The sequence below is a fragment of the Chelmon rostratus genome, chromosome 7 (genome assembly GCF_017976325.1).
Source record: "Chelmon rostratus isolate fCheRos1 chromosome 7, fCheRos1.pri, whole genome shotgun sequence".
NCBI lineage: Eukaryota > Metazoa > Chordata > Actinopteri > Chaetodontiformes > Chaetodontidae > Chelmon > Chelmon rostratus.
The window spans coordinates 16319040-16341300 of record NC_055664.1 but is presented as its reverse complement, the minus strand read 5'-3'; the positions used below and the strand labels follow the sequence as shown (position 1 = coordinate 16341300).

The following is a 22261-nucleotide window of genomic DNA, read 5'->3' as shown; positions in this document are numbered from 1 at the left end:
CTGTTCCATTTTATTCATTTCTGTGAAGAAAACTAAATGAAATTGTTCTTTTTAAGTTGGAATCATTTAAGATGCAAACTTAAAATCTCACAGGATGAGTTCGCAGTATCCACAGAGCCTTCACTTTCTGCTAAACAGCCTCGTTCTGAATTATTAAAGTACGCAGTTAAAACAACCAAAGAGCTAATAGAGCAATGACCAAGTGTCAGAGAGAAGAAAACACTGTATTTGTCAAAAAAAGAAGCCTTTTCAGTATGTATGATTGTTAAATATTCTAAAAAATACATAAAACAGATAGAGAATTGTAGAAAAAGTTCCTAAATATATCAGAAAAACGCAATAATCTACTTAAAATTCATCCAAATCCCTCATTTTACCAAGCTCCCTGCAGTTACTGTGCTTAATGTTTGGGTTAATTGTACATATTATCGGTTGTTCTGTTCTGTTATTGTTATGCATTGAATGTAATCTGAAATATCCATAAAATATGTCGCATTTTTAGGGAACATCAGTTTGAAACGGGTCCCATAAGGCAAAAGGTTGGGAACCCCTGGCTCCAGACATTTACCAACAATTTTTAGCTACAACAATTGGTTTCAGTTCATGTCTTTTCTCCAAGAATCCACACAACGGCAACAAGTGAGAGCAGAGTCTCTGGCCACAAGACACAGCTCCTTGCTGGTTTGGTGACACAAAGTTGCTGCCGGTCTAAGCACATGGTAACAGACACTAACAAATGTAGACCCACCCCTCTCGCACTGAGACCATACAATGCTGAACCTCCAGTGTAAGACAGAACCGCAGGGACGACTTTTAAAGACAGTGCTGTAAAGCTTCAGCGTCTCATATCATGATATAATTTTTTTTTAAACTTGTGACAGGTAGCCTGGCATGAATGGCCAAATGTGGGCCGGACCTATTTGCAGCATCTTACAGGGTGGCATGTTCACAGGTTAAAAGACAGAAAAGGATGTAAAGAAGCAGGAGAGTGTTTAAAGAGCAAGAGGTTAGGGAAAAGATAACAGAGGAAAAGAGAAGGGCGTAAAGGAGATAAAAGAAAAAATCGAGAGGCATAAGAACGAGGCAGTGGCATGTGGAGACATGACAGGGTTGAAGTTGAGGGTGAGATGTCATTCAGAGGCCCCAAGATGCTTAATATTTTACAGTGTGATCCCTGCATTATGGATTTGGTCTGATTGCCCTCTCAAGATCAGTTAAGCACTTACCCGCTCATCTCATCTCAGTGAAGTTCTCATGACAGAACTTTTGTAGTCATCTAAAAGGCATGCCCATCCTCCCACCAAATAAAAAAAATAAAAGAAGTCTAATTCTACAGCACACACGCACACACACATTAATGTAATGCTTTAATATCTGCTGTAAGCCCAAAAAGGCGAGAACATTTGCAATTAACATATGATATTTCCATAGTGAGGTTTCAGGGTTGAACTTTGTTTGACCTGGTGGCTGCATTATAGAGGCTTTGTTGTTAGCTTCTCCCCTCAGGCTTGTGTGTGTGTGAGTGTGTGTGAGTGAGAGAAGTGCTCTTATGCCTTATGTGAATATTTTGACATTGACTTGCGTGTGTGTTTCTCAGGTGTGTTTATGTGTGCTGGTGTATGTGCAGCCCATGGCGGAGCGCGATCCTCAGAGTAACCTCCCTCTCTGATCTCCCCCGACCGCTGGAGGCCTCTGCTCTTCCCCACCTTTTCTGCAACTCTCCTCTCTGGCCCAGGGTCCGGGGCCTCCATCTCTCCGGATCGCGCTGCGGAGTCAGGGGATACACTTTTGCCCTTGGGTCGAAAGGGCATTTGTTGTGCTGGGCCCGAGCCACCCACATGCATCGCGTAGACCCCACTGCTCAGCTGCGTATTTGCTCGCTTGCCCCACGTGAAACCTGTTCTCAACCCCAGACCTGCTGTGCAAAGGTTTCCTCAAAGGGAATAAGATCCAGACCCCAGTGTGCTCTATGGAGCCCAGTGTCAAACCAAAATCAGGACAAACAATTCAAAGGAAGCTGCCTGATTGAATTGCTCCACGCAGCTGGTCACATGGTCAGAGTGACTGGGCTGTCCTGTCTTGGTCAAGTAGTCGACTCATTGGTCATAAGGGTCCAAGACATTTTTAGCCATTTGTTTTGTGTGGCCTTTATGGGGATGAGCTTCTAGTTGTTAATCATTACTAGAAACCTGTGAGCCTGTAAAAATCACTAGATCTAAACAGGTCAGGGAAGCAACTAGCATAGTTATTACCAAGAAATCTGTGATATCTGTAAATATGCTCACAAGTTCCCAAGGTGACGGCTTCAAATTGCTTGATCAGAACCTTAAGATCGACCATCATGTAAGACAAAGAAAAGCTCAGGAATCGTCTCATTTCAGAGGCTGGGATCAGCATCGATTTTGCTTTGTTTGTTTGTTTGAAAAATGAGTCACATTCCTGCATGTGACTTTTGGTCCATGTGCCAATCATTCAGGTCTAAAATACATCCTTCTGCATGACTACATTTACTCTCTTGTGGGGGTGAGAATGGAAGCAGGTTGAAGTTAAAGTTGTGGTGGTAATTTCTGTTGAGTAAAGCACAAAGTCGAACTTGTCTTTCTCTAAGTTTGATTGTAAATGAGCTCTCAACGCAGTCAAATAAATGAACTGAGCAAATGAGCCCTGAACACAGGAGATGTTTTATACACGCTGAGGACTGCAAGGTCAGGGAGAGCGGGGAGGGTGAGTTGCACATTATCTTGAACTGGTTCATCTTATCTTGTCCTGTCTTAGACTCTGAGTGGGGCACCAACAGCTTACGATTTGCAGAGACATAAAATATATTTGAAGACAAGTAAAACAAAGGTTTCTTCACATTTTCGGCTTGGTCAGTTTGACAAAGTACAAAAGTGCATGAAGTCTAGAAAGGTCCATTATAAAGTTAAATCAGCTAAGAAATGTGACTCTTGGTTGACTTTTTGTTGTGATCTACAGTTTAAGTGAAAGAGAGAGGAGCTTCCTTTTAGCCTCATTTTACTCTGTCAAAGTCCATTTTATGTATAAGGCGTGTTTGCAAAGACACTTTATGTTGTGGATGACAATGGAGAAAGGTGGATTTTGCTGTTTGACAAAAGCAAGGATGGCAACTTTGGACACTGGTTTAATATCAGTGAAAGGAAAATGTTTGCATGAGCACAAACATGTTTCCAACTATAGGAATGGGCTGTATACACAGAAGGGAGGAAGGTGCTTCCATCTAATCAACCATGTGTTGGTGCTTGAGCACTGAGATAAACTGTATGTATATAAAATCAGAATTTTTGAGTTGTAGTTTGCAGAGAAAATGAACTGCGGACAGAGTTACATCCTGTTTTTCCCTTCACATCATTCCTCACCTTTTTGGGTTTGACAGATGCAGTCTCAGCGTGATCACTGAAAAGGAAAATACAAACAAGGAGCCCAGGTGTCTAGACTTAAGAGGCTGTTTTAAAAATTAATAGAACAAATGTTATGCGCGAGGAAGGCTCCAGAGTTTTGGATGTCGGTCCTGACGTAATCAGCGTTGGTAGAGAAAGTCCAAATTCTTAACACATCGAGATGATCTGAACTGCCCCTCTGACTTTATGTGTCGACATAACATAGCGTAGACATTAGTCTAGTTTCTGCAACAACACAGTGTCAGCATGCAGTGCTGGCAGCTTGCATCTGGCTCCTGCATTTAGGCAATCGTTCCTCTCTGAAGCATCCATAACACCACAGGAGGACAAGCCCTAATTGATGCACCCCCCCTCAACAGCATCAGAATATAGCTGTGAAACAAAACAAAAGCTTTTCAGACGATTGGCAATGAATAATTGATTTTGTAAGATATCTCTCTCTAATTGTTTAGTTTGTAAATATTTCATGGGTGCCGTTAAATCAGCCTGATGACGGATGCAGAGATAAAGCGATGCAGATCATTCAAGTTCAGGTGTCCTGTCTTCTGCCTGAAGGAATTCGCTGAATTCCACACATAGTGCAACGATCATCTGGTTATAGCTGAGATGCACTGATTCACACACACAGAGGGTTACACTTTCATGTGTTTTTTTTTTTTTTTTTGTTTTCACTTTTTCACTTTTTTCAGGCCCAACACAAGTTTCACTATGTCATACATTAACTGCTGCTATAATGCATGCTTGCCCTTGAATGGTTGTGCTGCTAAATATTTAAATTACTTCAAGTTTTATCTCCTCGTGTCTGCCCGTCCAATCAGGGTGCAGGTACATTTGTGATATGTCCCGTGTCAAGTTATGCTTTACAGCTGCAAGGTACAGATGAGCTGGTTTTGATAGAGGGTCGTGTACAGGCACCTGCATTTATACACACACACACACACACACACACACACACACACATATATAATGGCAAGACCTGGCTGGAGCCTCCCGCTTGTGTTGTCTGTGTGCTGTGCCACCTAGTGGTTGCTTCGGGTGATGCGTTTTCCCGTGATCGATTTAAGCTTTCCTCCTGCTGTACATTTCTACAGCGGTGTCATCGCACTGCTCCCTCAGATGCAGTGGGTTCCACTTCTTTCACATTAACACTATTTGATTAAGTCTTAAGAACATTTATCGGTTTATATGCAGTGGGGTTCACGAGGTTTTTAACTAATTCAGGTGGAACCTGTAATTAATGTATGGTTAAAAAGCATGAAAGACAGATGATTGGGTCAGACCTGTTGTTTAGCTATGTTATGTTCATGTTCTGTTAGAAAAAAGGTTTTCCAACTTACCCATTTTGTGCTTTCATCTCTTTGATCTATCCCATGCAGTACATACAATGTGATCCAGCTTTGTTTGTGGGAAGACCAGTAACCCTCTGAATTAAGCCCATCACTGTCTCTCTCTGTCACTATTATAAGTTCTATTTGCACACAGTAAAGTGGTATAAGCTAATGGAGCTACGTTAAACACTCATCTGTCCTGTCTGTCTTCCTGATAACTTGTTTTATAGACACTGCTGCAGGTGATCAGTTACCTGGTCATTTAATCATGACATTTTAATTCAGCTTTAACCCATCAATGTTTGCCTAAACTGAATCATCCAAAATGTACATTTATGACATCGGATGGCATTTGCTGCCGACTTCTGACTAAATAGTCAGATATATTAGTCATGATATTTTGTGTAATTCTCATGGCTGCCAACTAACGGATGTAGCTGTTTTGACTTCTTCACTTATTTTGATGTGAACACATGATAAGAGCAACCTGGAATGTTGTGACGCTGTATAAAACATAAATAAACAGGATGTGATCATCCTCTTTGACATATACTTAATAAAAAACGGAAAGTTCAGAGACAATATGTTTAATGCTTTATGTTATCAGCTTCATTGATTTTTGTGAATATCTGCTTATTCTTAATTTGATAGCAGCAACACGTTTCAAACAAGTTAGGACAGGAGCAACTAAAGACTGGGAAAGTTGTGGAACGCTTCTGTCTCTCTTCATACCTGTCTGTCTGTCTGTCTGTCTGTCTGTCTGTCTTGCCTTCTTACCTGTCAGGCCCGTCACATGTCTGTTAGTGTGCCTACCTGTCTGTCCTTCAGCCCCGTTGTGTTCTTATGTTTCTTTGTCTCGTCTTTCTGCCTGTCAGGGCTCTTAATCGTCAGCGTTGCTACAGGTCGGTCTGTTTGTCTGTCTGCCTGTCTTCCAACCAGTCTGTCTCTTATTTATTTATTTAGTTATTGTCTTGTCTGTCTCTCTAGTATTCAGTGTTGATCGGGGGCCCGGCTGCCGAGCTTCACTGTAAAGTGCTCGACTGATTGGAAGGGACATTTTTCCAATGGCGCTGCGCTGCCTCTAATATTCTGTTTGTCGTTGGGTGTGAGGCTGATTTATCACGCCTCCTCTCCTGCTGACATTCAGATTCACTTTGATTGGCGGCTGGTCGGAATGACACCCACCACTACCAATGCCGCTAACATCACTGCGGCTCTCACGCGCATGCACAAACACACACACAGTCAAATGTGATGTTCTGCATGCTCAGCGTCAGGTATGCAGTGGATATGAATTTGCCTATTACACCAACACATACCCACTTCGATTTAGACATGAAGACATGCACTTGCATGTATATATATATATATATATATATATACACTCACTCGTAAACTCACACACAGACTAAGTGGATAACGGCTGTGCTGACCTCTGTCTTCAGTATTGCTAGTTTGTAAGTGTTGTATTGAGTTTATTGAACAACGTGGGCAGACTGCTGCTCCTCTGTTGTTCTCTCACCTCACGATCTCTATAATATGATAGCCTTTCTCACGTCTAATACTTACTGTACCCGACCTAAGGCCAAAGCTACCACGCTCCTGTGTTGAATAACATCTCTCTCCTTCCTTTTCTCCCCCCCCCCAATCCCACCTTAATAACTCTATAACTCACCTCAGCCTTAGATTTAATTGCTTATCTGTGTGTAAACGTATTAACCCTCTGCTGTATCTGTTTTGCCGCCGTCCCGGGGGCCCGACAAGCCTCTCTGACTGCCGTGCCTTACATCCAATGAATAGTCCTTCTCTGAGTGGTAATAGGGAATCAGCATCGTAGCAGCAAGCATTGGCGGCGTGTAAGAGATAAATCAGATTGGGGGTCTTGCTTTGCCAGTTTATTGAATCTAAATTGCGTGCGCGCGTGGCCCCCGCCGGCCCTACATGGCCCATCCATCTCCCGGCTGATAATGGAGCGGGCCCGATTCCACCTGGTGGGAGCATTATTACATTTCCCCTCTAACGAGACCCAGCTAATCCTGCCAAGGGAGGAGGACAGGAGAGAAGAGAGAGGAGGAGAGGGGGGAAGAGAGGAGTGAAGGAGGATGTTGGGGGAGGAGGAGAAGAGAGGAGAAAAAGAAGGGAGGAGAAAAGAGATAGAAGAGGAGATTCTGTTCGGGAAAAAAAGCATCCTGGCAGCCTGCCTCTCCCTCCCACTCTCCCTCGTTCTCTCTTTCTCACTTTCTTCCTCTCTGTTGCCGTGCATAAAACATCTTCTAGCGCCATCAGAGCTACATGGCCCCTGGGCCCCTGAGCTGCAATTACACTCATAATCACAATGCGATTTCACTGACGCTCTCCGCCCCTTCCCGCTGCCATCCCTCCTCTTTCCCTCCGCCCCTGCAGCCAAGACTGAACGAAGTCTAAATGAAGTGAAAGGCCTCTCCTCTCCCCAACACCCGGCCGTTTATTACCCGCTCTAATAAAAGTCCATCACAGAATTATCCTACAATGAACTGGAGCCACTAAGTTGCCAAGAAATATACTTCCAATAAGCGGCCTCTGCACAGACATGCCTATATTTCTAGATGGGTGCAGCTGTGAGCTCAAATCTTTTTACATGCTTTTTATAGCTATAATGTTAACAGGCTTTTCATGAGTGTGTTGCTGTAATGTATTTTTTTTTGTAGTTTATCTTTTTTTTTTTTTTTTTTTAGCAGAGCTCCTTATTGATGTAATTAAATCGTATCCCTGGCTCAGCGCTCAGGCCTACTTTCATTGTTTTGAGGGGGCAGGAGCCCCGTGAGGCAGTGCACTGATGAGAGATGGATAAACAGTTTGATTTGCTGCTATCGCCCCCAGGCACAGTGTACTGGAGAGATGAGCAAGAGAAGGAAGAGAAAGCATAAAAACGGGGAGGGGTGGGAGAGGGCAAAACAGAAGGAGAGAAGAGAGAGCGAGAGGATAAGAGAACCTGTTGGGGGAGGGATGAAGGGATAGAGGTGGAGGATAAACATGCAAACAAAAAGAGGCGACAAATCACTCCTGTTGTTTGTGTGCGCATGTTTGCGTGCACACAGGCAAGCCTTTTTCTCTTACTTCTGCTTGTTTGTCTGTTTCCCTCGCTGTCAATTCTTCCTTTTTTCCCCCCTGCATGGCCCCCATCTATCTGCCTATCTCCCTTTCTTTTTTTTTTTCCCCCCTCCTCGTTCTCCTCTGTCTCCATCACACCTCCAGTGCCGCTCTGTTTCCTACCTGCCTCTCGGTAGCCCCGAGCAAAGAGGGAGCTGAGGAGTTCACTCACACATACGAAAAACACACACAAATACACATCTGTGCATACAAGAAAACTCATGAATGTAGCTGTGAACACACGCAGCATCGTGCAGCGCGTTGGTTTTACTAAATTATGGCTGTGTTGGCTAATAGAAATAGGTTGGTTGCTGTTGATTGGTTAGGCATGCACCCATACCTCGCGCACACACACACACACACAGACATACACACCCTGGCTGAGGAAGGTAGAGGAGGGTTCAGTCAACCATGTAGAGTCATTGTTAGTAAAGATGCGGAACCTCCAGACTTAACCAGCCATAACAGCAGTGTGACGGGTTCTTTGTCTACGCCAATTACTGAACAAAAACAGCAGCGCAGTCACAGAGAGACTAGCACAACCCATGGCCTCCTGCATCCAAACACACACACGCACACAGATGTGTATGGGTTGGATTTTATGCAATGCATTTGCTCGCAGCGCAAAGTCTAACACAGAATCAGACACAAAATGGGGAGCGCACGCGAGACACACGCGTGCACGCGCCGACATCTCAAGTGGTGCAATAAACCACATTCGGACACCCACAGCTGTGCCCTAACACAAACATTCTGTAAGTGCTCACAAACACTTACACCCACTCTTATGTTGTGCAAACTTCCCCCAAACAGTGCAGAGCTCTCATTCTCTCTCATCTGCTCGCTCTCCTCCTCTGTTTCTCTCTCTCTTCCTCCTTTTTTTTTTTTTCTCAAAGTTTAAACTCATTAAGTGTAATGATATTGGAGACTCAATTTTACATAGCTCACTCATCAACCAAGTGAGATAGCAATAAAGGCAAATGGCTCCGCTGAGGCCCTAACGCTGCAAAATAAATGATGCACCGCAACGGAAATGTAATTAATTTAGAGGCAGTATTGATAGTCCTGCCATACATGGCATTATATTTTTTAATGTGGCTTAACATCTTGATTATTCAGGGGGAAAGGCGGAGGAAAAGGGGAGCCGAGACAACACGGCTCACGATGAGAGATGCTTAAAATGCCCTGACGAGTGTTTACTCCCGCTGCCTCACTTTCTCTTAAGCTTTTCATTATGCCGAGACGATAAACACCTCTCAGGAAGACACGCTGACTTTTACAGGGGTGTGAAGGAAAGGCAGAGAAGGGTGCTGCCTGGTAGGGAAATGAGAAGAAGGCACCGCTCACAAATTTGTCGATTTGTACGCTTATTGTTGATCCGATGATATGTTCTCTGGTAATTTTCTGCATTCTCTGTGGCGAGCATCAGTTTGTTTCCAAACACAGGAGTTTTGATTCACAACTTTTAGCCTTGTGCATAGAAATATGTATGCTGATTTAAATTAAAAAAGGGGATATGTATTCAATTGTTTCCATTTTATTTTCAGTTCAAATATGTAATCATACATCATCATATCATTAAATATCATTATAACAATTATAATGAATTCCTTAATACCTCCGTTAACCTTTAAAAATGTTACAAATGTTTTCCAGAGTAAAACCACTCGAACGGGTTCCTGAAGTCCTGCTTTGCTCCTGACTCTGCCGTCTGTTGTCTCTCTTTTCAGCTAAGACGGATGAGGTGCTGAGGGCTAAAGTAGCCAAGAGAGAGGAGGAGGCCCGGAAGAAAGAAGACGAAGGTGAGTGTTTTGTGTGTCTGTCATAGATGCAACATGTGGAGGGGACATGTGGCACCAATATCAAACCAGTTGTAGCGGTTTGCAATTGACAGCACAGTCAAAAAGCAAAGAAGAAACCAACAATTGTAACAAAAAAAAAAAATTATATGATAAAAAGAAAAGACTATTAAACAAGTTTCTTTAATCTCCCATGTCATAAATTTAGGCCAACAGATGTCATAAAATGAACTGCAAGAATGCAGAATATGCGGTTTCATTAGCACTACCTTCACTTTGCTCCTGTTTCTCATGTCAGGTTTTGCAGTTAGTGATTTTACATGCAAAACACATTTAATATATTGATATTTCCACATTAATGTGAGCGCTCTTGTCTTGTAAAGCAGAATTCTTCCTTCACTGTTTGTCTATACTTTGCAAATCGTGAGCTCAGAGATGCTGATTGCACTTCTTAGTTTTTATTAAGGCAGCTGTAATGTACATAAAGATGCACAGTAGATGTGCAGCGTAGAAATGTGCTTAGCATTGCACGCAGTAAATTCATCCTGCCAGCCTGAAACCCCCCGTTACCAACATAGGACACACACACACACACAAAGATTATCTCAATACACATTCAAATAAAGTCAAGAGTAATTTGCAGTGGCTATGCTAGCAGTAATAAAAGTCCTTAGATAGAATAATGACCCTGGTCCCTGTTCTGAACAGAGCACGATATAAATGAGAATATCAAATGTGCCGTTATCAACTACACTGTGTGTGTGTGTGTGTGTGTGTGTGTGTGTGTGTGTGTGTGTGTGTGTGTGTGTGTGTGTGTGTGTGTGTGTGTGTGTGTGTGTGTGTGTGTGCGTGCGCATGTGCATGCGTGCATGCACGGGTGTGTGTAGTAGTGTAATTTGTTCTTGTGTGGGTGTTTTTATATCGCTGGATCCTCTCTCCACTCTTTCTGTGTCATTTTTAGTGTTTGCATCGAGCAGGCATGGCAGCGTGACCTTTAAAGTTAGCTGACCTTTCAGCCAAATGAAAGTCCAGCCATCAGAAACTAATTAGCCCTGCACTCCTGCTTTGGTCTCCCAGTTCTCTCCTTCTCTCTATTGCACTGTTTTGTTTTTTCCTTTCCCTCCTCTTCACCATTCTCACATTAATTTCTCGGCCTCAGCGCTCCGTCTCTTCCTCCCTCCCCTTCCTGTTTTCTCCTCCTACTTTCTGTCTCACATACTCTTTTTCTTCCCACCTCCATTTGTCCTCATCAACCATTTCCACCTCTCTCCTGCCCTCTTCTCTGTGTCTTTCTTACTCTTTTGCTTCTCTCTTCTCTGGGTGGAAGCGTTGCCAAAGTGGTGACTAAGTGCCTCGCTTGGGGCAACAGAGCAAGGCTCGCAGTCAAACAGCTTTCTTAAGCTAAGTTCACACTGCACTGTTGCCTCTTTTTGGATTCAGTTGACTCTTTCTCCCCTTTGCTCAAAGCTCTCTCTCATTCTTCACTCCAACTGTTCGTTCTGTGTGAAATAAGGTGTTGTGCTCGATGGTGTAGTGGAGCGGTGCAGCACTGCGCGCTGTGCATGCTCTGCCTTCGAGGACCATCATTTTATTCCTTCCCCTGCACGGGGACACATGAAGTGAGATCATAGAGGCTCGACAAAGTGGCCCTGATGACTTGCCCTCGCCTTGGTAGCGAGAGAAGCCACTGGCGGCGTCGCAAATACACATGAACACTCATCCTCACACAAGCAGTCAGCCAGCTCTATCCTCTTCTGCCCTTCCTCCCAGCACAACTAAAATGCAGGAGGTGGGCCACTGTTGCTGCTAAACAGCAGATCACCAGGGGTCTCCTTATTCCCCGCAGGGCCTCTTAGAGGTCCACACAACTAGAAAGTTTACACTTGAACCGCTAAGTCAACTGAAATGAGAAAACCTTTAAAGAGAACGGAGGGGAGAAGTGAAGAACACTACCACCTACACTCCTCGTTCATAAATAGATTCACATCCTAGACTGGCAATGTGTTTGAGTTAGTTTAGCCCTAATCGAAACCACCGAGATCTGATTCATGTGAGTGCTATGATATGCAAGCTATTATTGTAGCGAACTGTGGCTGTATGTATACTGCGGAGCCCTGCGAGAAAAGAGGGGTTTTATCAGCAACTGAGAGAGAGAAAGGATGGGATCAATAACTGACCCTGTGGTCATCAGTTAACAAAGTAGTGTTCACTTAAAAGGAGTGTTTGGCTCTCTGGTTAAGGGCAGCCAGATGATGCTAGTGCTTGAAACGGGAAACATGTGATATGAAAGGGTGTGAGAATAAGAGGGGAGGATGATTCCTTTGTTAGTTGCATGCCTTGTTTAGGCTATTAAAGCTGAGAGATGTTGTTTGTGTGCCCAGGAGGCTTTTAGCTAACATACTGTGTCCAGCTTTTATAAGATGGACCGACTGCCAGTGTAACACACTGTGCTGTTAGCTGGCACTTAACTGAATAACCAGTCACTGTGTGGTAGTACTGTAATGTATGTAGGGCTGCACGACAAACCAAATATATCAAATTCTGAATCTCTTACTGACCTAAATTTACTCATCTGTGCCCTTCCTCGTGGACGCGATTGCACCTACCTGCTTTCTGTTTATTATTGTCAGATACAAGATAAGATCAATTCACTTTTAAGATAAATTTACTCATGTTGCACTTAATAAATGTCTTTAAACTGAAAATAGCTGCAGCAACTATTGATATTTAAACAGAGGTTTCACCTACCAGCCAGCACAGTATGTTTCAGTGGTAGTGCCATAATTAAACAGGGCAAAGATATAAGAAGTGAGCCAACATGAGAAGGATATATAGGGCTCTAACTTATATCCATTATTGATCAATCTTACAATTACTTTCACAATTAGGCGATTAAGTGTCTAAAAATAGTATTAATTTCACAGCATCCATCATGATTTGCACACTCAAACTATTTCTAAAATCAAAAGATGCTCACTTCACAATCATATACGACAAATCATCAAATTTACAAAAATTGTCAAACTCTAACCAAATTTAAGAAGTAAATGTTTGCCATTTTTGCGGGAAAAATACTGAAACTATAATATTTGAGATTTTTTAATTTTTAATTTAACTTATTGAAATAGATGATCAGATTTACTCTCAGTGTACATTTTATGTCATGTCGTTCAGCCACGACAGTGTTGTCAGATCTACAGAGCTATTGTGCCAGTAACTGGTGTGTGCGTGCGTGTGTCTGTACGTTTTAAGTGCGTGTTCAAGTTTGCCATCAATCTGAGCTCCATTAGGCTTTATTACACTTTATGTTAACCCCTGCTTTTCTTTATACGCTTCATGTCCGGCAGAGTTAAAGAGAAAGGTAACACATTCAACCAGTTGGCGTGAAAATTGGTGTCAAATGCTTGATAACCCCGTTTCGTTCCCACGCACTCGCATGCTGCTTCAGAGGGCCCTAAACACACACTCTGAACGCTGCCGTCCAGTGAGATTTGGGTGCTGTGAAACATCTTTTAATCTGTGCAGCCACTCTCCGACATACAGAATTATGTAGATATGGATTGGACAGTAGCCTGTATAGCCTGCGGATGGTATTTTAGCCCTTATGCTGCTCTGTCCCCATTACCTCAAAACCACCACCAGATTGGGAGATCATATATTTTAATGAGACGTATAATAGCTCTTTAACCCATATCATTAGGGGAATATATACCTACGGTTTGCTCTTTGGGCAGTTAAACGAAAGGACTGTTTCCCTAATTACGCGGTGTGTAGGATAGGTCACGGGTTGGGTGTGTACCTGTCTGTGTGTGTCTGTGTTCAGGAATTATATGACCATTAAATATTCAGCTGCAGGCCCCCTTCTGCTCGCCCCCCCCAACTTCCTCGACCTAGCATCCATTAATGCCTCATCACCGTTTAACTAGGTCTGTTGTCAATCACCGCAGGGCCTCGGCTGAAACAGAAAATATCTGGATTTGGTTCTTTGCTTTACTTGTTCAACATATAGAAATAAGAGTGAATACACATCTGTAACAGCTGGAGGAGGCCTCAGTCAAAGACTGTCAATACACGTGAACTATCATCAAGGGTGCATGTGCCTGCACCGTCATTTGTTTGAAATAATATTTCTCTTGTTAGGGGTGATTACATGCCCTACTAAACAATTTGTCAGTCAGCTAAAATTTCCGCTCTGCGTGCAACACCGGTGTGGGTGTGTGTGTCCATAATAAATGATGTGATCCCTTTTCTAATTGAAAATAATAACTAATCCACGGATAACAAGCTCTTGTATAATCCAAAGCCGTATCCCTTCAGTTCTGGCCTATCTCGGCTGTAATAAAAGACAGGAAATGAGAGGCAAGTGAGAGTGGTGGCTTGGACATTGACGCTTAATATAATCTGCCTTGAAATCAAATTATTTGACCTGGAAAGCCTAACAATACAAAACTCCTGCCGGGCTGCTGTTAAATATTTAGCACGTGCCTGTCATGAATACAAATGGTGCGCAAATTAGAATCTACAGGCGCGTGACCCCCATATCACACCCCGGGAGCACAGGGGGGCTGGCTCTGCTTTAAATGTTTTAATTACCGAGGCCATGGCGCGGCGTGCCACGCTACCTTGCCGAGCAGCGTCGGCGCTGCGCAGGCTGCCACTTGAAGGACAAGCGGTGAAATTCATCTGCTGGTAAACACGAGTGATCTTGTGTCCATGATCTCATCACATTAACTAAAACATGAGTATTCAGTAAGTCGAGTGTCTGAATCATACCAAGCTATAATTATAGTTCCCAGCATCCTCTCTCAGGGAAGAGCATCATACTTTTTTTAAGCTGTGTTCTCTCAGCTGGCTATATGATCTACCGTAGGGCTCCAGGGAGGCACTGTATTGCTCTTGTGCACTCTGCGCTGAAGGAAGATCTGTCTCAGTGATTTTGATGTAAGAAAATCTGGTTTGTATCGATTCGGTATTGATTAGTGGAGTTAGCCTCATCTCCTGTCGTTACTTCAGATAAATGGCCTTATTTGTTGTGTTATTATGTTCAACACAATCATGCCAGGAACAGTCAGAGGAATATTGAGCCGACACTTCATTGGCTTTATGGGTTCTATTTGTTCCAGGAATTAAAAGATGTTTTCTGCCCGTATAGCACTGCGGCGAAAGTGTAAAGGAGAGCACATTGACAATTAATTACACCTCCGCTTTAAAGGTCTTTTTCAGTCTTACAGAAGAACGTTCCACACATATTTCCGATTTTTGTCCTGCCTAAATAATGATTGATTTAGAGATGAATAGTGCCACAGATTCAGTCTAGCCATCTCTCTTTTTTATTTTCTCCTCTCTCCTCCCTATTCATTCAGGTTTGTGGTTCCCCCCACGTTGAAATGATTAGTTATGCAAGGCTTGTAAGCACTGAATCAGAGTTATGGTCCCTGGGGAAATAAATTTGGCAGAAAATCAGTGTGAGAAGATTTAATTATCACGAGGAGACCTTTTTTCCTTGCCTTGGCCCACTGAAGCCCAAACTCCTCTCTCTCTCTCTCTCTCTCTCTCTCTCTCTCCCTCTCTCTCTATCTCTCCCCCTCTCTCTCTCTCCTCTGCACAGCTCCACATGCTGCAGCCAAAAAAACCCTGGCGTGCAGCATGGACGCCAGCCCTCTCCTTGCCTTCCTTCTCCTCTCAATTTGTTTCATTGCACGGTGATAAGCCAAGCAATTACTGCTTTATTGATTTTTCATCACGGCAAATTTAAAGTTGATTTTTTTTTTTTTTTTTACCCCCCCTACCTCTTGCGTCCCCTTTCCTGCCTCGGAGACGGCCCAGCAACGTGATTAGGTGACCTCCTGTCCTGCCGGTCCTGTGAACGAGTGGAGGCGCATGCCGAATTCTGCTAACCCCGCGTGACCCTTTGTTGTCCCGGGGTAATGGGATGCTGATGCTGCCCGGCCACTGTGTGGCTGTCACTTCTGCAGCTATGGGGCCTAGAGCATAATCATTTCTATAAGGATATCTATGGAATCACACGTCTGACTCGATAGCAGCCAAGCTATCTCTGCCATAGGCTAGATTACACAGAAATTGGCCATGCAGGCCTCTAACCTGTGTTCACTCAGGTCAAGCGGACAGATGATTGACAGCACCCTTTTACCCTCTGTGATTGGTAATCGTTTCTTGGGTCACCCTTATCAATTAACCTGCTACCGGGAGGCAGATGTATGTTCAGCACGCTTGCTTGGGATATGTTTTCTGGATTTCCCATCCACTCTATTTAGATATAGGATAGTGTCACGCACATTTGTTTAAAATTAGGTATTGAATGTGAAAATCTGTTCTGATTCCAACTGGAAACATTTTTTTTACAATAAATAGTTAAAATCTATGTTAAAAGTTTTCTGTTTTTAACAATTCAGAAAATTTAATGTAGCTAAATAATCGGTGCGAAAATTTGAGCCATAGCAACGTAGCCTTACTATTAGGAGTTGTTAGGTAGAGCAGTGATTCATCGCTCAAACAGAAAACACTCCCAATGACATATGTGAAAGTGACACACACACACACACACACACACACACACACACACACACACACACGTGTCAGTCTGGACTGATCATGCACAGCAGTAGTGTACTTGGCGCAGTCTAACAGGGTGGTCAGACTGCTGTGATTAGACACACCCGCAGACTGTTGCAGGTCAAAGTGCTGGCATCCTGGGTGGCTGAGGCCATGTGGTGGCCCCTGCAAGGTTTGTCATTAGACATCAGAGGTCACTTAAGAGTGTGTGTGCCAGGGGGGAGTAATATGTGCTTGTGTGCCCCTTTTATTGAAATATGGTGTGTGCGTGACGATTGTGTTGTTTTTGAATGGTTGATGTGAGGTTGTATGACAGTCCCCTGTGTGTGTGTGTGTGTGTTTGTGTGCGTGCCTGCGTGCGTGTGTGTGTGTGTGTGTGTATGTGTGTGTGAGATTTGGAAGAGATGTGTGTGCACTGAGGCTTAGGTAGCACTACAATGTGTCATCAAGGTATTGCACTCCAACTCACAACACTTTGCTGAAATTTCCAAGAGCATATTGTCGGCAAACAGGGAGCAACATACCAGAAAGTCGCAATAGTAAAAAAAGTCAGTTATACATACTGACATAAGCATAGCAACAATTTTAAACCCACATATGACACAATGCACTAAACACTATAACTGTATTTCTGCATACATTACTGACAAACTGGGCCCCTGTTGTACATCCATCAAAAACTAAAACTTGCAGTGTTCACCGTATATGGCTTTCCTCAGCTGAATGTGAGCAAGTTGGATGAGTTTGGTGTCGTGAGCTCGGGTGAGAGTCAGAGATTGTGGAGGGCAGGTATACCATTTTATACTTGTGCACACACATAATCAGGGTCAGATGGACGGATACACCCTCTCCCTTGCGCACCGGCACAGCTGACATAAATCAAACATATCAGCGCTGACTGGACATCATATTCACGCAACTATTCATGCATTTCTGTCCTGTAATTTAGGCCATGAAGGAAAATAATTTGCAGTGAGGAGTTTTGGATTTACATGCAAATGATGATGTCACTTTTGTTTTGTTATTTTGCATGAGTCCCTCCAATAAGGCGGAATGCAACAGAAAAAAGGAGGGCAATATATTACACCGTGCCAAGGTTATTAGTCTACAACTGAGGTCAGAAGAGGAGGAGGTGGGGGGCATTTGCCTAATTAATTACTACTCAGACACACACACACACACACACACACACACACACACACACACACACACACACACACGGCCATGACCTTTACTAATATAGTTTGTAGCAGACCACACAAACAGGAGACTCTCGGCTTCTCAGCCCCTTTTCCTCTCTCACCAACACACACACACACACACACACACACACACCCTGTCAGGAGCAGCAGAGTGAAGGGGAGAATCAATTACAACCCAACTAAGAGTTGGTTGCTTGATGGCTACATGTCAAGAAGACTGTAGGTCGTGAGGCGTGTGCGTGCCTTCCTGTTTGTGTGTTGGCGTATATGCATTAGTGTGTGTGAAAATCAAGCCCATTTCCTGGATTCAGATTACATCATTTTCAATTTAAAGACCTTGCTCCAGTTAAGTAATTAGTTTCGTGGTGTTTCTCTAATTATAGAGTTGTTCATAAAAGAGCTGCTGACCAGCCTGGGATTGAAAAAATGGCGACCGCTGCACTTTTTCCCCCCCCTGCGCACACATGCACAGCCTGGTTTAACGTCAAGTTAATGCAGTCAAATCCATGTTATTTCTGTTAAAGGGCAGGGCAGGACTCTATATTCTAATCACACTAAAACAGCACAGTGCTTGATAAAGAGCTCCTTGAGTCTCACTGACAGATCATTGTATTATTCTAACAGTTAGGAGAGGGAGAGTTTACGGTACATGTTCCCTCATCTGTGTTCTGCTGTGCTTTTACAACACTCCTCCATCATCTTTCGAAGCCTCTCATGCTTTACAGTAAATCCATCTGCCCTTCTGTACTCTGTGTGTGTGGAAAGTGTTTATTAAACCAGCTCTAGCCAATAAGTGTCTACTTAAAGAACATCTCTGCCTTGTTCTTGGTGGCGATAAGCGTCGCTTGTGTGACTGTTTGGCTATACTAACTATTTACTCGCAATGCTAGTTGAGAGTGGAAAAAACTGTCCGCCGCTTCACACACAAGTGAGTTGAAGAGTACTTGTGTGAGTAGCTCCGCCTACCCCCTCTGGCCCACCAACTGCTGCTGGGTGGTGGAAAACTTATCTTAACTGTCACTGGTGATTGTTCCCTGGAATATCGCCACAGACACCCAATTCGTAAAACTGCAAATGCAACTGCTTTCATCGGTAGGCCACAGGCTCATTCCATGATAGATTGTGACTTCACATTTCTTTAAATGAAAATCTTTTGAGATTGTTACTTTAAATTTGTCTGAAATAACAAGATTAACAAAAGCAGAACTTTTTACTCGGCGGGTATTTGATAGGATATAAGGAAACAAAATGTAATACAAAATGTTTGGAATGCCACCAGTCCCTCTTTCAAGCCGGTCGACAGAGAAAGTGGCTGTGATCTTGAAGATCTCACCACTCAGCCTGTGAAAGCTTCACTATTTAATGAGATTCTGTGATGCTGCCCAGGCACAGGACATCGGCTAACACTCATACTGCTCTCTTTCTCTCCTTCGCACACACACACACACACACACACACACACAGTGAGGGAAACACAGCCACCTGGTTTTGGTTATAACCTCTATGTTTGCAGTTAGCACTGTGCAGTCGGGTCAGCAGGAGCAGTCAGGTCTTAGCTAGGATTTCAGATAAATAGCTGACTTATGTGCAGTAAATATACAGTAGATGCTTTTAAACTTTGTTTGCACTAGTTTCCCCGAAAGGTGGACCCTTCAATGCATGACAGTGAGTGCGTTATTTATACACATGATAGTGATAGGTACAATGTCAACAAGGCAACAATAAACATGTCAGCCCTGATGAATTCTCCATCTGAGCCAATTACAAGTAAATACTGTATGTTACCTTTTTTGAGCTGTAATGCAAACAGTGTATTCGAGAGCAGGAATGTAGCATCCAAAAATGTGTCTCATCAAAGTCTCATATGTTATGTTATGTCTGGGGTTTGCATGACAAGTATGTGTGCAAACAAATAATGCAGCAACAATTTAGATCAGTCAGTGCAGTTTCTTATGGCAGAATCAAACAATTATATGCATTTCCTATAAATAGAGTCTGTGGCTTCAGGTATTGTGCGTGATAGCTGGATGGATGGATGGATGGATGGATGGATGGATAGATGGACTGGGGCCAATCTATTGTTCCTCCCAAAGATTTTATTATGAGTGCAGATAGAAAGTCTAAACACATGCATTTAATTCTGTGGCAGGATTATTTTTCAGGACAAACGGGGAGAATATACTGTAGAGTAGCTGAATCGGGGTCAGCTGAGGGGAGGACATTGGGAGAATAGATGAGCAGAATGTAGTTGAATGACAGAAGAGAGAGAAGTGGCGAGTAGGGAGGGATGAGCAAAGATGTGGAAGGAGATAGCCAAGCATGGCGCGTGGCTGCCATGTCATCCTGTCATTAGCGGGTTGTTTGGGTCTTTAATTCATCATTCAGACCTTTATTGACTGGAGAGTGGGAGATCGCTATCACTCGGAGACACTAGAAGGAGCGCGTGTGTTTGCCACTCAGTCACCAGCTGCTCTTCATTTCCTGATGCCAAATAGATATCACATAAACATATCACATGCCATTATCTGCTAAGGTCAAATAATGCTCGAGGCTACATGGCCGTTTTATCCAAAGAATGTGATCATATATGGCGTTCTCCATAAGTTCCAGTAAACCTATACCTGGCAATTAATATTAGAGGCTTAAGGGAGACAAATGAGCGTGAGCGATGTGTGGCAGGCCTCTGACGGCAGTGACAGGAGCCGTCAGGACGGCAGACTCCGCAGAGACCAGTTGACACTATGATAACAGGGTGAGCACCGCAGGGGATCACGCGGCCCGTGTATGTGTTCGTGGTTGAAGGTGCATTGTTGGGAGACGTGGGTTATGGAGACATGTGGTTTTTTTGGCAAGCGGGAGCAGCGTGGGGGTAGTATATGAGTGACTGTGCGTATTATGTGTGCGTGTGTGTGGTCTCGTGGGAACGCACATTAGACTGGCTCAGCCACCTGCTCTGTCATTGGACATCTCCCTGCTCACACGCGCACTTACAAACGCATACATACATATGTGCATACTCCTCGGGGACACACTCAGGACATCTGGCTCAGCCTGTCAGAATTTTCCTTCGTTTCGTGTGACCGGTTGACCCCCGGCAGCCACAGGCGTCAGACAGGCATCAGCGTCACATCTTGTCATTGTTGCAACGCCACTATTGGTGGTTTGCTGCCTTACAGACGACCTACAAATCTGTGCAGAGAGGAGGAAACTTGTGGTGGTTTGTTTGATGGTTCAGGTGTCTCTCTGCTTGACTCTCTGGGTTCTGATCTGTACTTGTCTGCTCTTGTTATCCTCATCTCCTCTCTGTCTCTCTTTGGATGCATCTCTCTCTTTCTTCTCTGTCTCCCTCACTCATTGAGGTCTCATTTTTCAGTGCCTAAAGCTGCAGGGTATTAGTTATGCAAATATTGACGTGCAGCTTTGCCCTGCTAGCTATCAATTGAAATCAGCAAATCGATGGGCCTAATAGCTGCTCATTAGCCACTTGATGCATTTCCAGGGCTAACATCAGAACCTGTCAGCGGCCCCTAATCAATACAGTCTAAAAGTATTACCTAACCAAGGCCCACATCACACACCTTTTTAATAACCTAAGTTGGCTGTCTGGCTTTCTGTGTAGGAGTAGAGCAATAAGTCTGACTCGATGGCTCTGAGCCTAAGCAGGACAGGCTTTAGCTTCTCTGTCATATCAACAAAATACGTCATTAGCAGCAGCATTCCCAGACACCAAGCAGACATATTAGGTTTCTTAATTTAGTTGTTTTAGTGTCGGTTTTGTGGAAATCCTCATCCGCCAAGCCAAATGTCTCACAGAGAGTCGCCGGTGCTGATAATGATATTTCATCAGTCGGATTTTAATAAGTAACCTATTGTTTCATTTTTTCAGTTGTTGTTCAGTCCAATTCCCAGGCATGCGTTGGAGCAGCCTGTTTGTTTGGGCCTGGAGAATCGTACGGTAAAGACTTTGATGCATCCAGGATGCTGCTGCTCAGAACGGGGCCAGACCGGAGCCCCTCTATCGCCCCTAGCACACAGCCCTGCTAAGCTTAACTCAGCTGTTTGATGCCAAGCGCTGCGAGTGTGTGCCTGTGTGTGTGCAGTGTGTGTTCAGTGTGTGTGTGTGTGTTTACCCAGCTCAGGGGTTACATAAACAAGAGCAGCTAGCCTACAGGTAAGACCCACAGGAGACCAGCCGAGAGAGAGAGAGTGAGATGGAGCGCCAGTCTCTTACCTTGGCATTCCCTTGGTGTTGTCGCCATTGCTGGAGCTGGATATTCACTAATGAAGGGCGAGCTGGAAAATGACTGAAGGAGATAGTAAACAAAGTTACAGCACACGCACACACATTGAATGCACTCATACACGTGCGTTAATACAGTTAACTTGGTGGAGGCAAGCATCCGTGCATGTGTTTGTGTGCATCCCTGATGTATCTGGGGCTGCTGCAAAGAGATGGGGAGAATGTGGGCGGATGGGGGATTGGAGGCGGAGGCTGGCAGCGGGGCAGTTGGCCGCTGGTGCAGAGAGAGAAAGAGCGGGGAAGGGGATCGGAGGGAGGGGGGGGGGGTACAGCGGAGATAAATCATTAGAGAGCAGGTTATTGGAAATGCAGGGAGATAAAAGAGTGAAGAAGCCAGTAATTGCCTTAAAGATCAGACTACAAAGCATTACTTTGGATTTTACAAGGCCAGCCAGCAACAAAAGAGCAGTAATTTATGAGCTCAGTGTAAAAGAATAGCATAATTACATTAAAAATTAATGCTAATGAGGGCTAAAATGGGGAAGGTGGTTATTATGAAAGTTTGTATTCA

The 22261-nt window shown here is 43.9% G+C and overlaps 1 protein-coding gene across 1 annotated transcript in view; it reads left to right on the top strand.

The window, feature by feature from the left end:
* Nucleotides 1-22261, top strand: part of rsrc1 (arginine/serine-rich coiled-coil 1) — a 113092-nt gene that overhangs the window by 81331 nt on the left and 9500 nt on the right. Inside the window, exon 7 of the mRNA XM_041941306.1 lies at nt 9607-9678. Coding sequence (XP_041797240.1) covers nt 9607-9678 — 72 coding nt within the window. The remainder of the gene's footprint in view (nt 1-9606; nt 9679-22261) is intronic.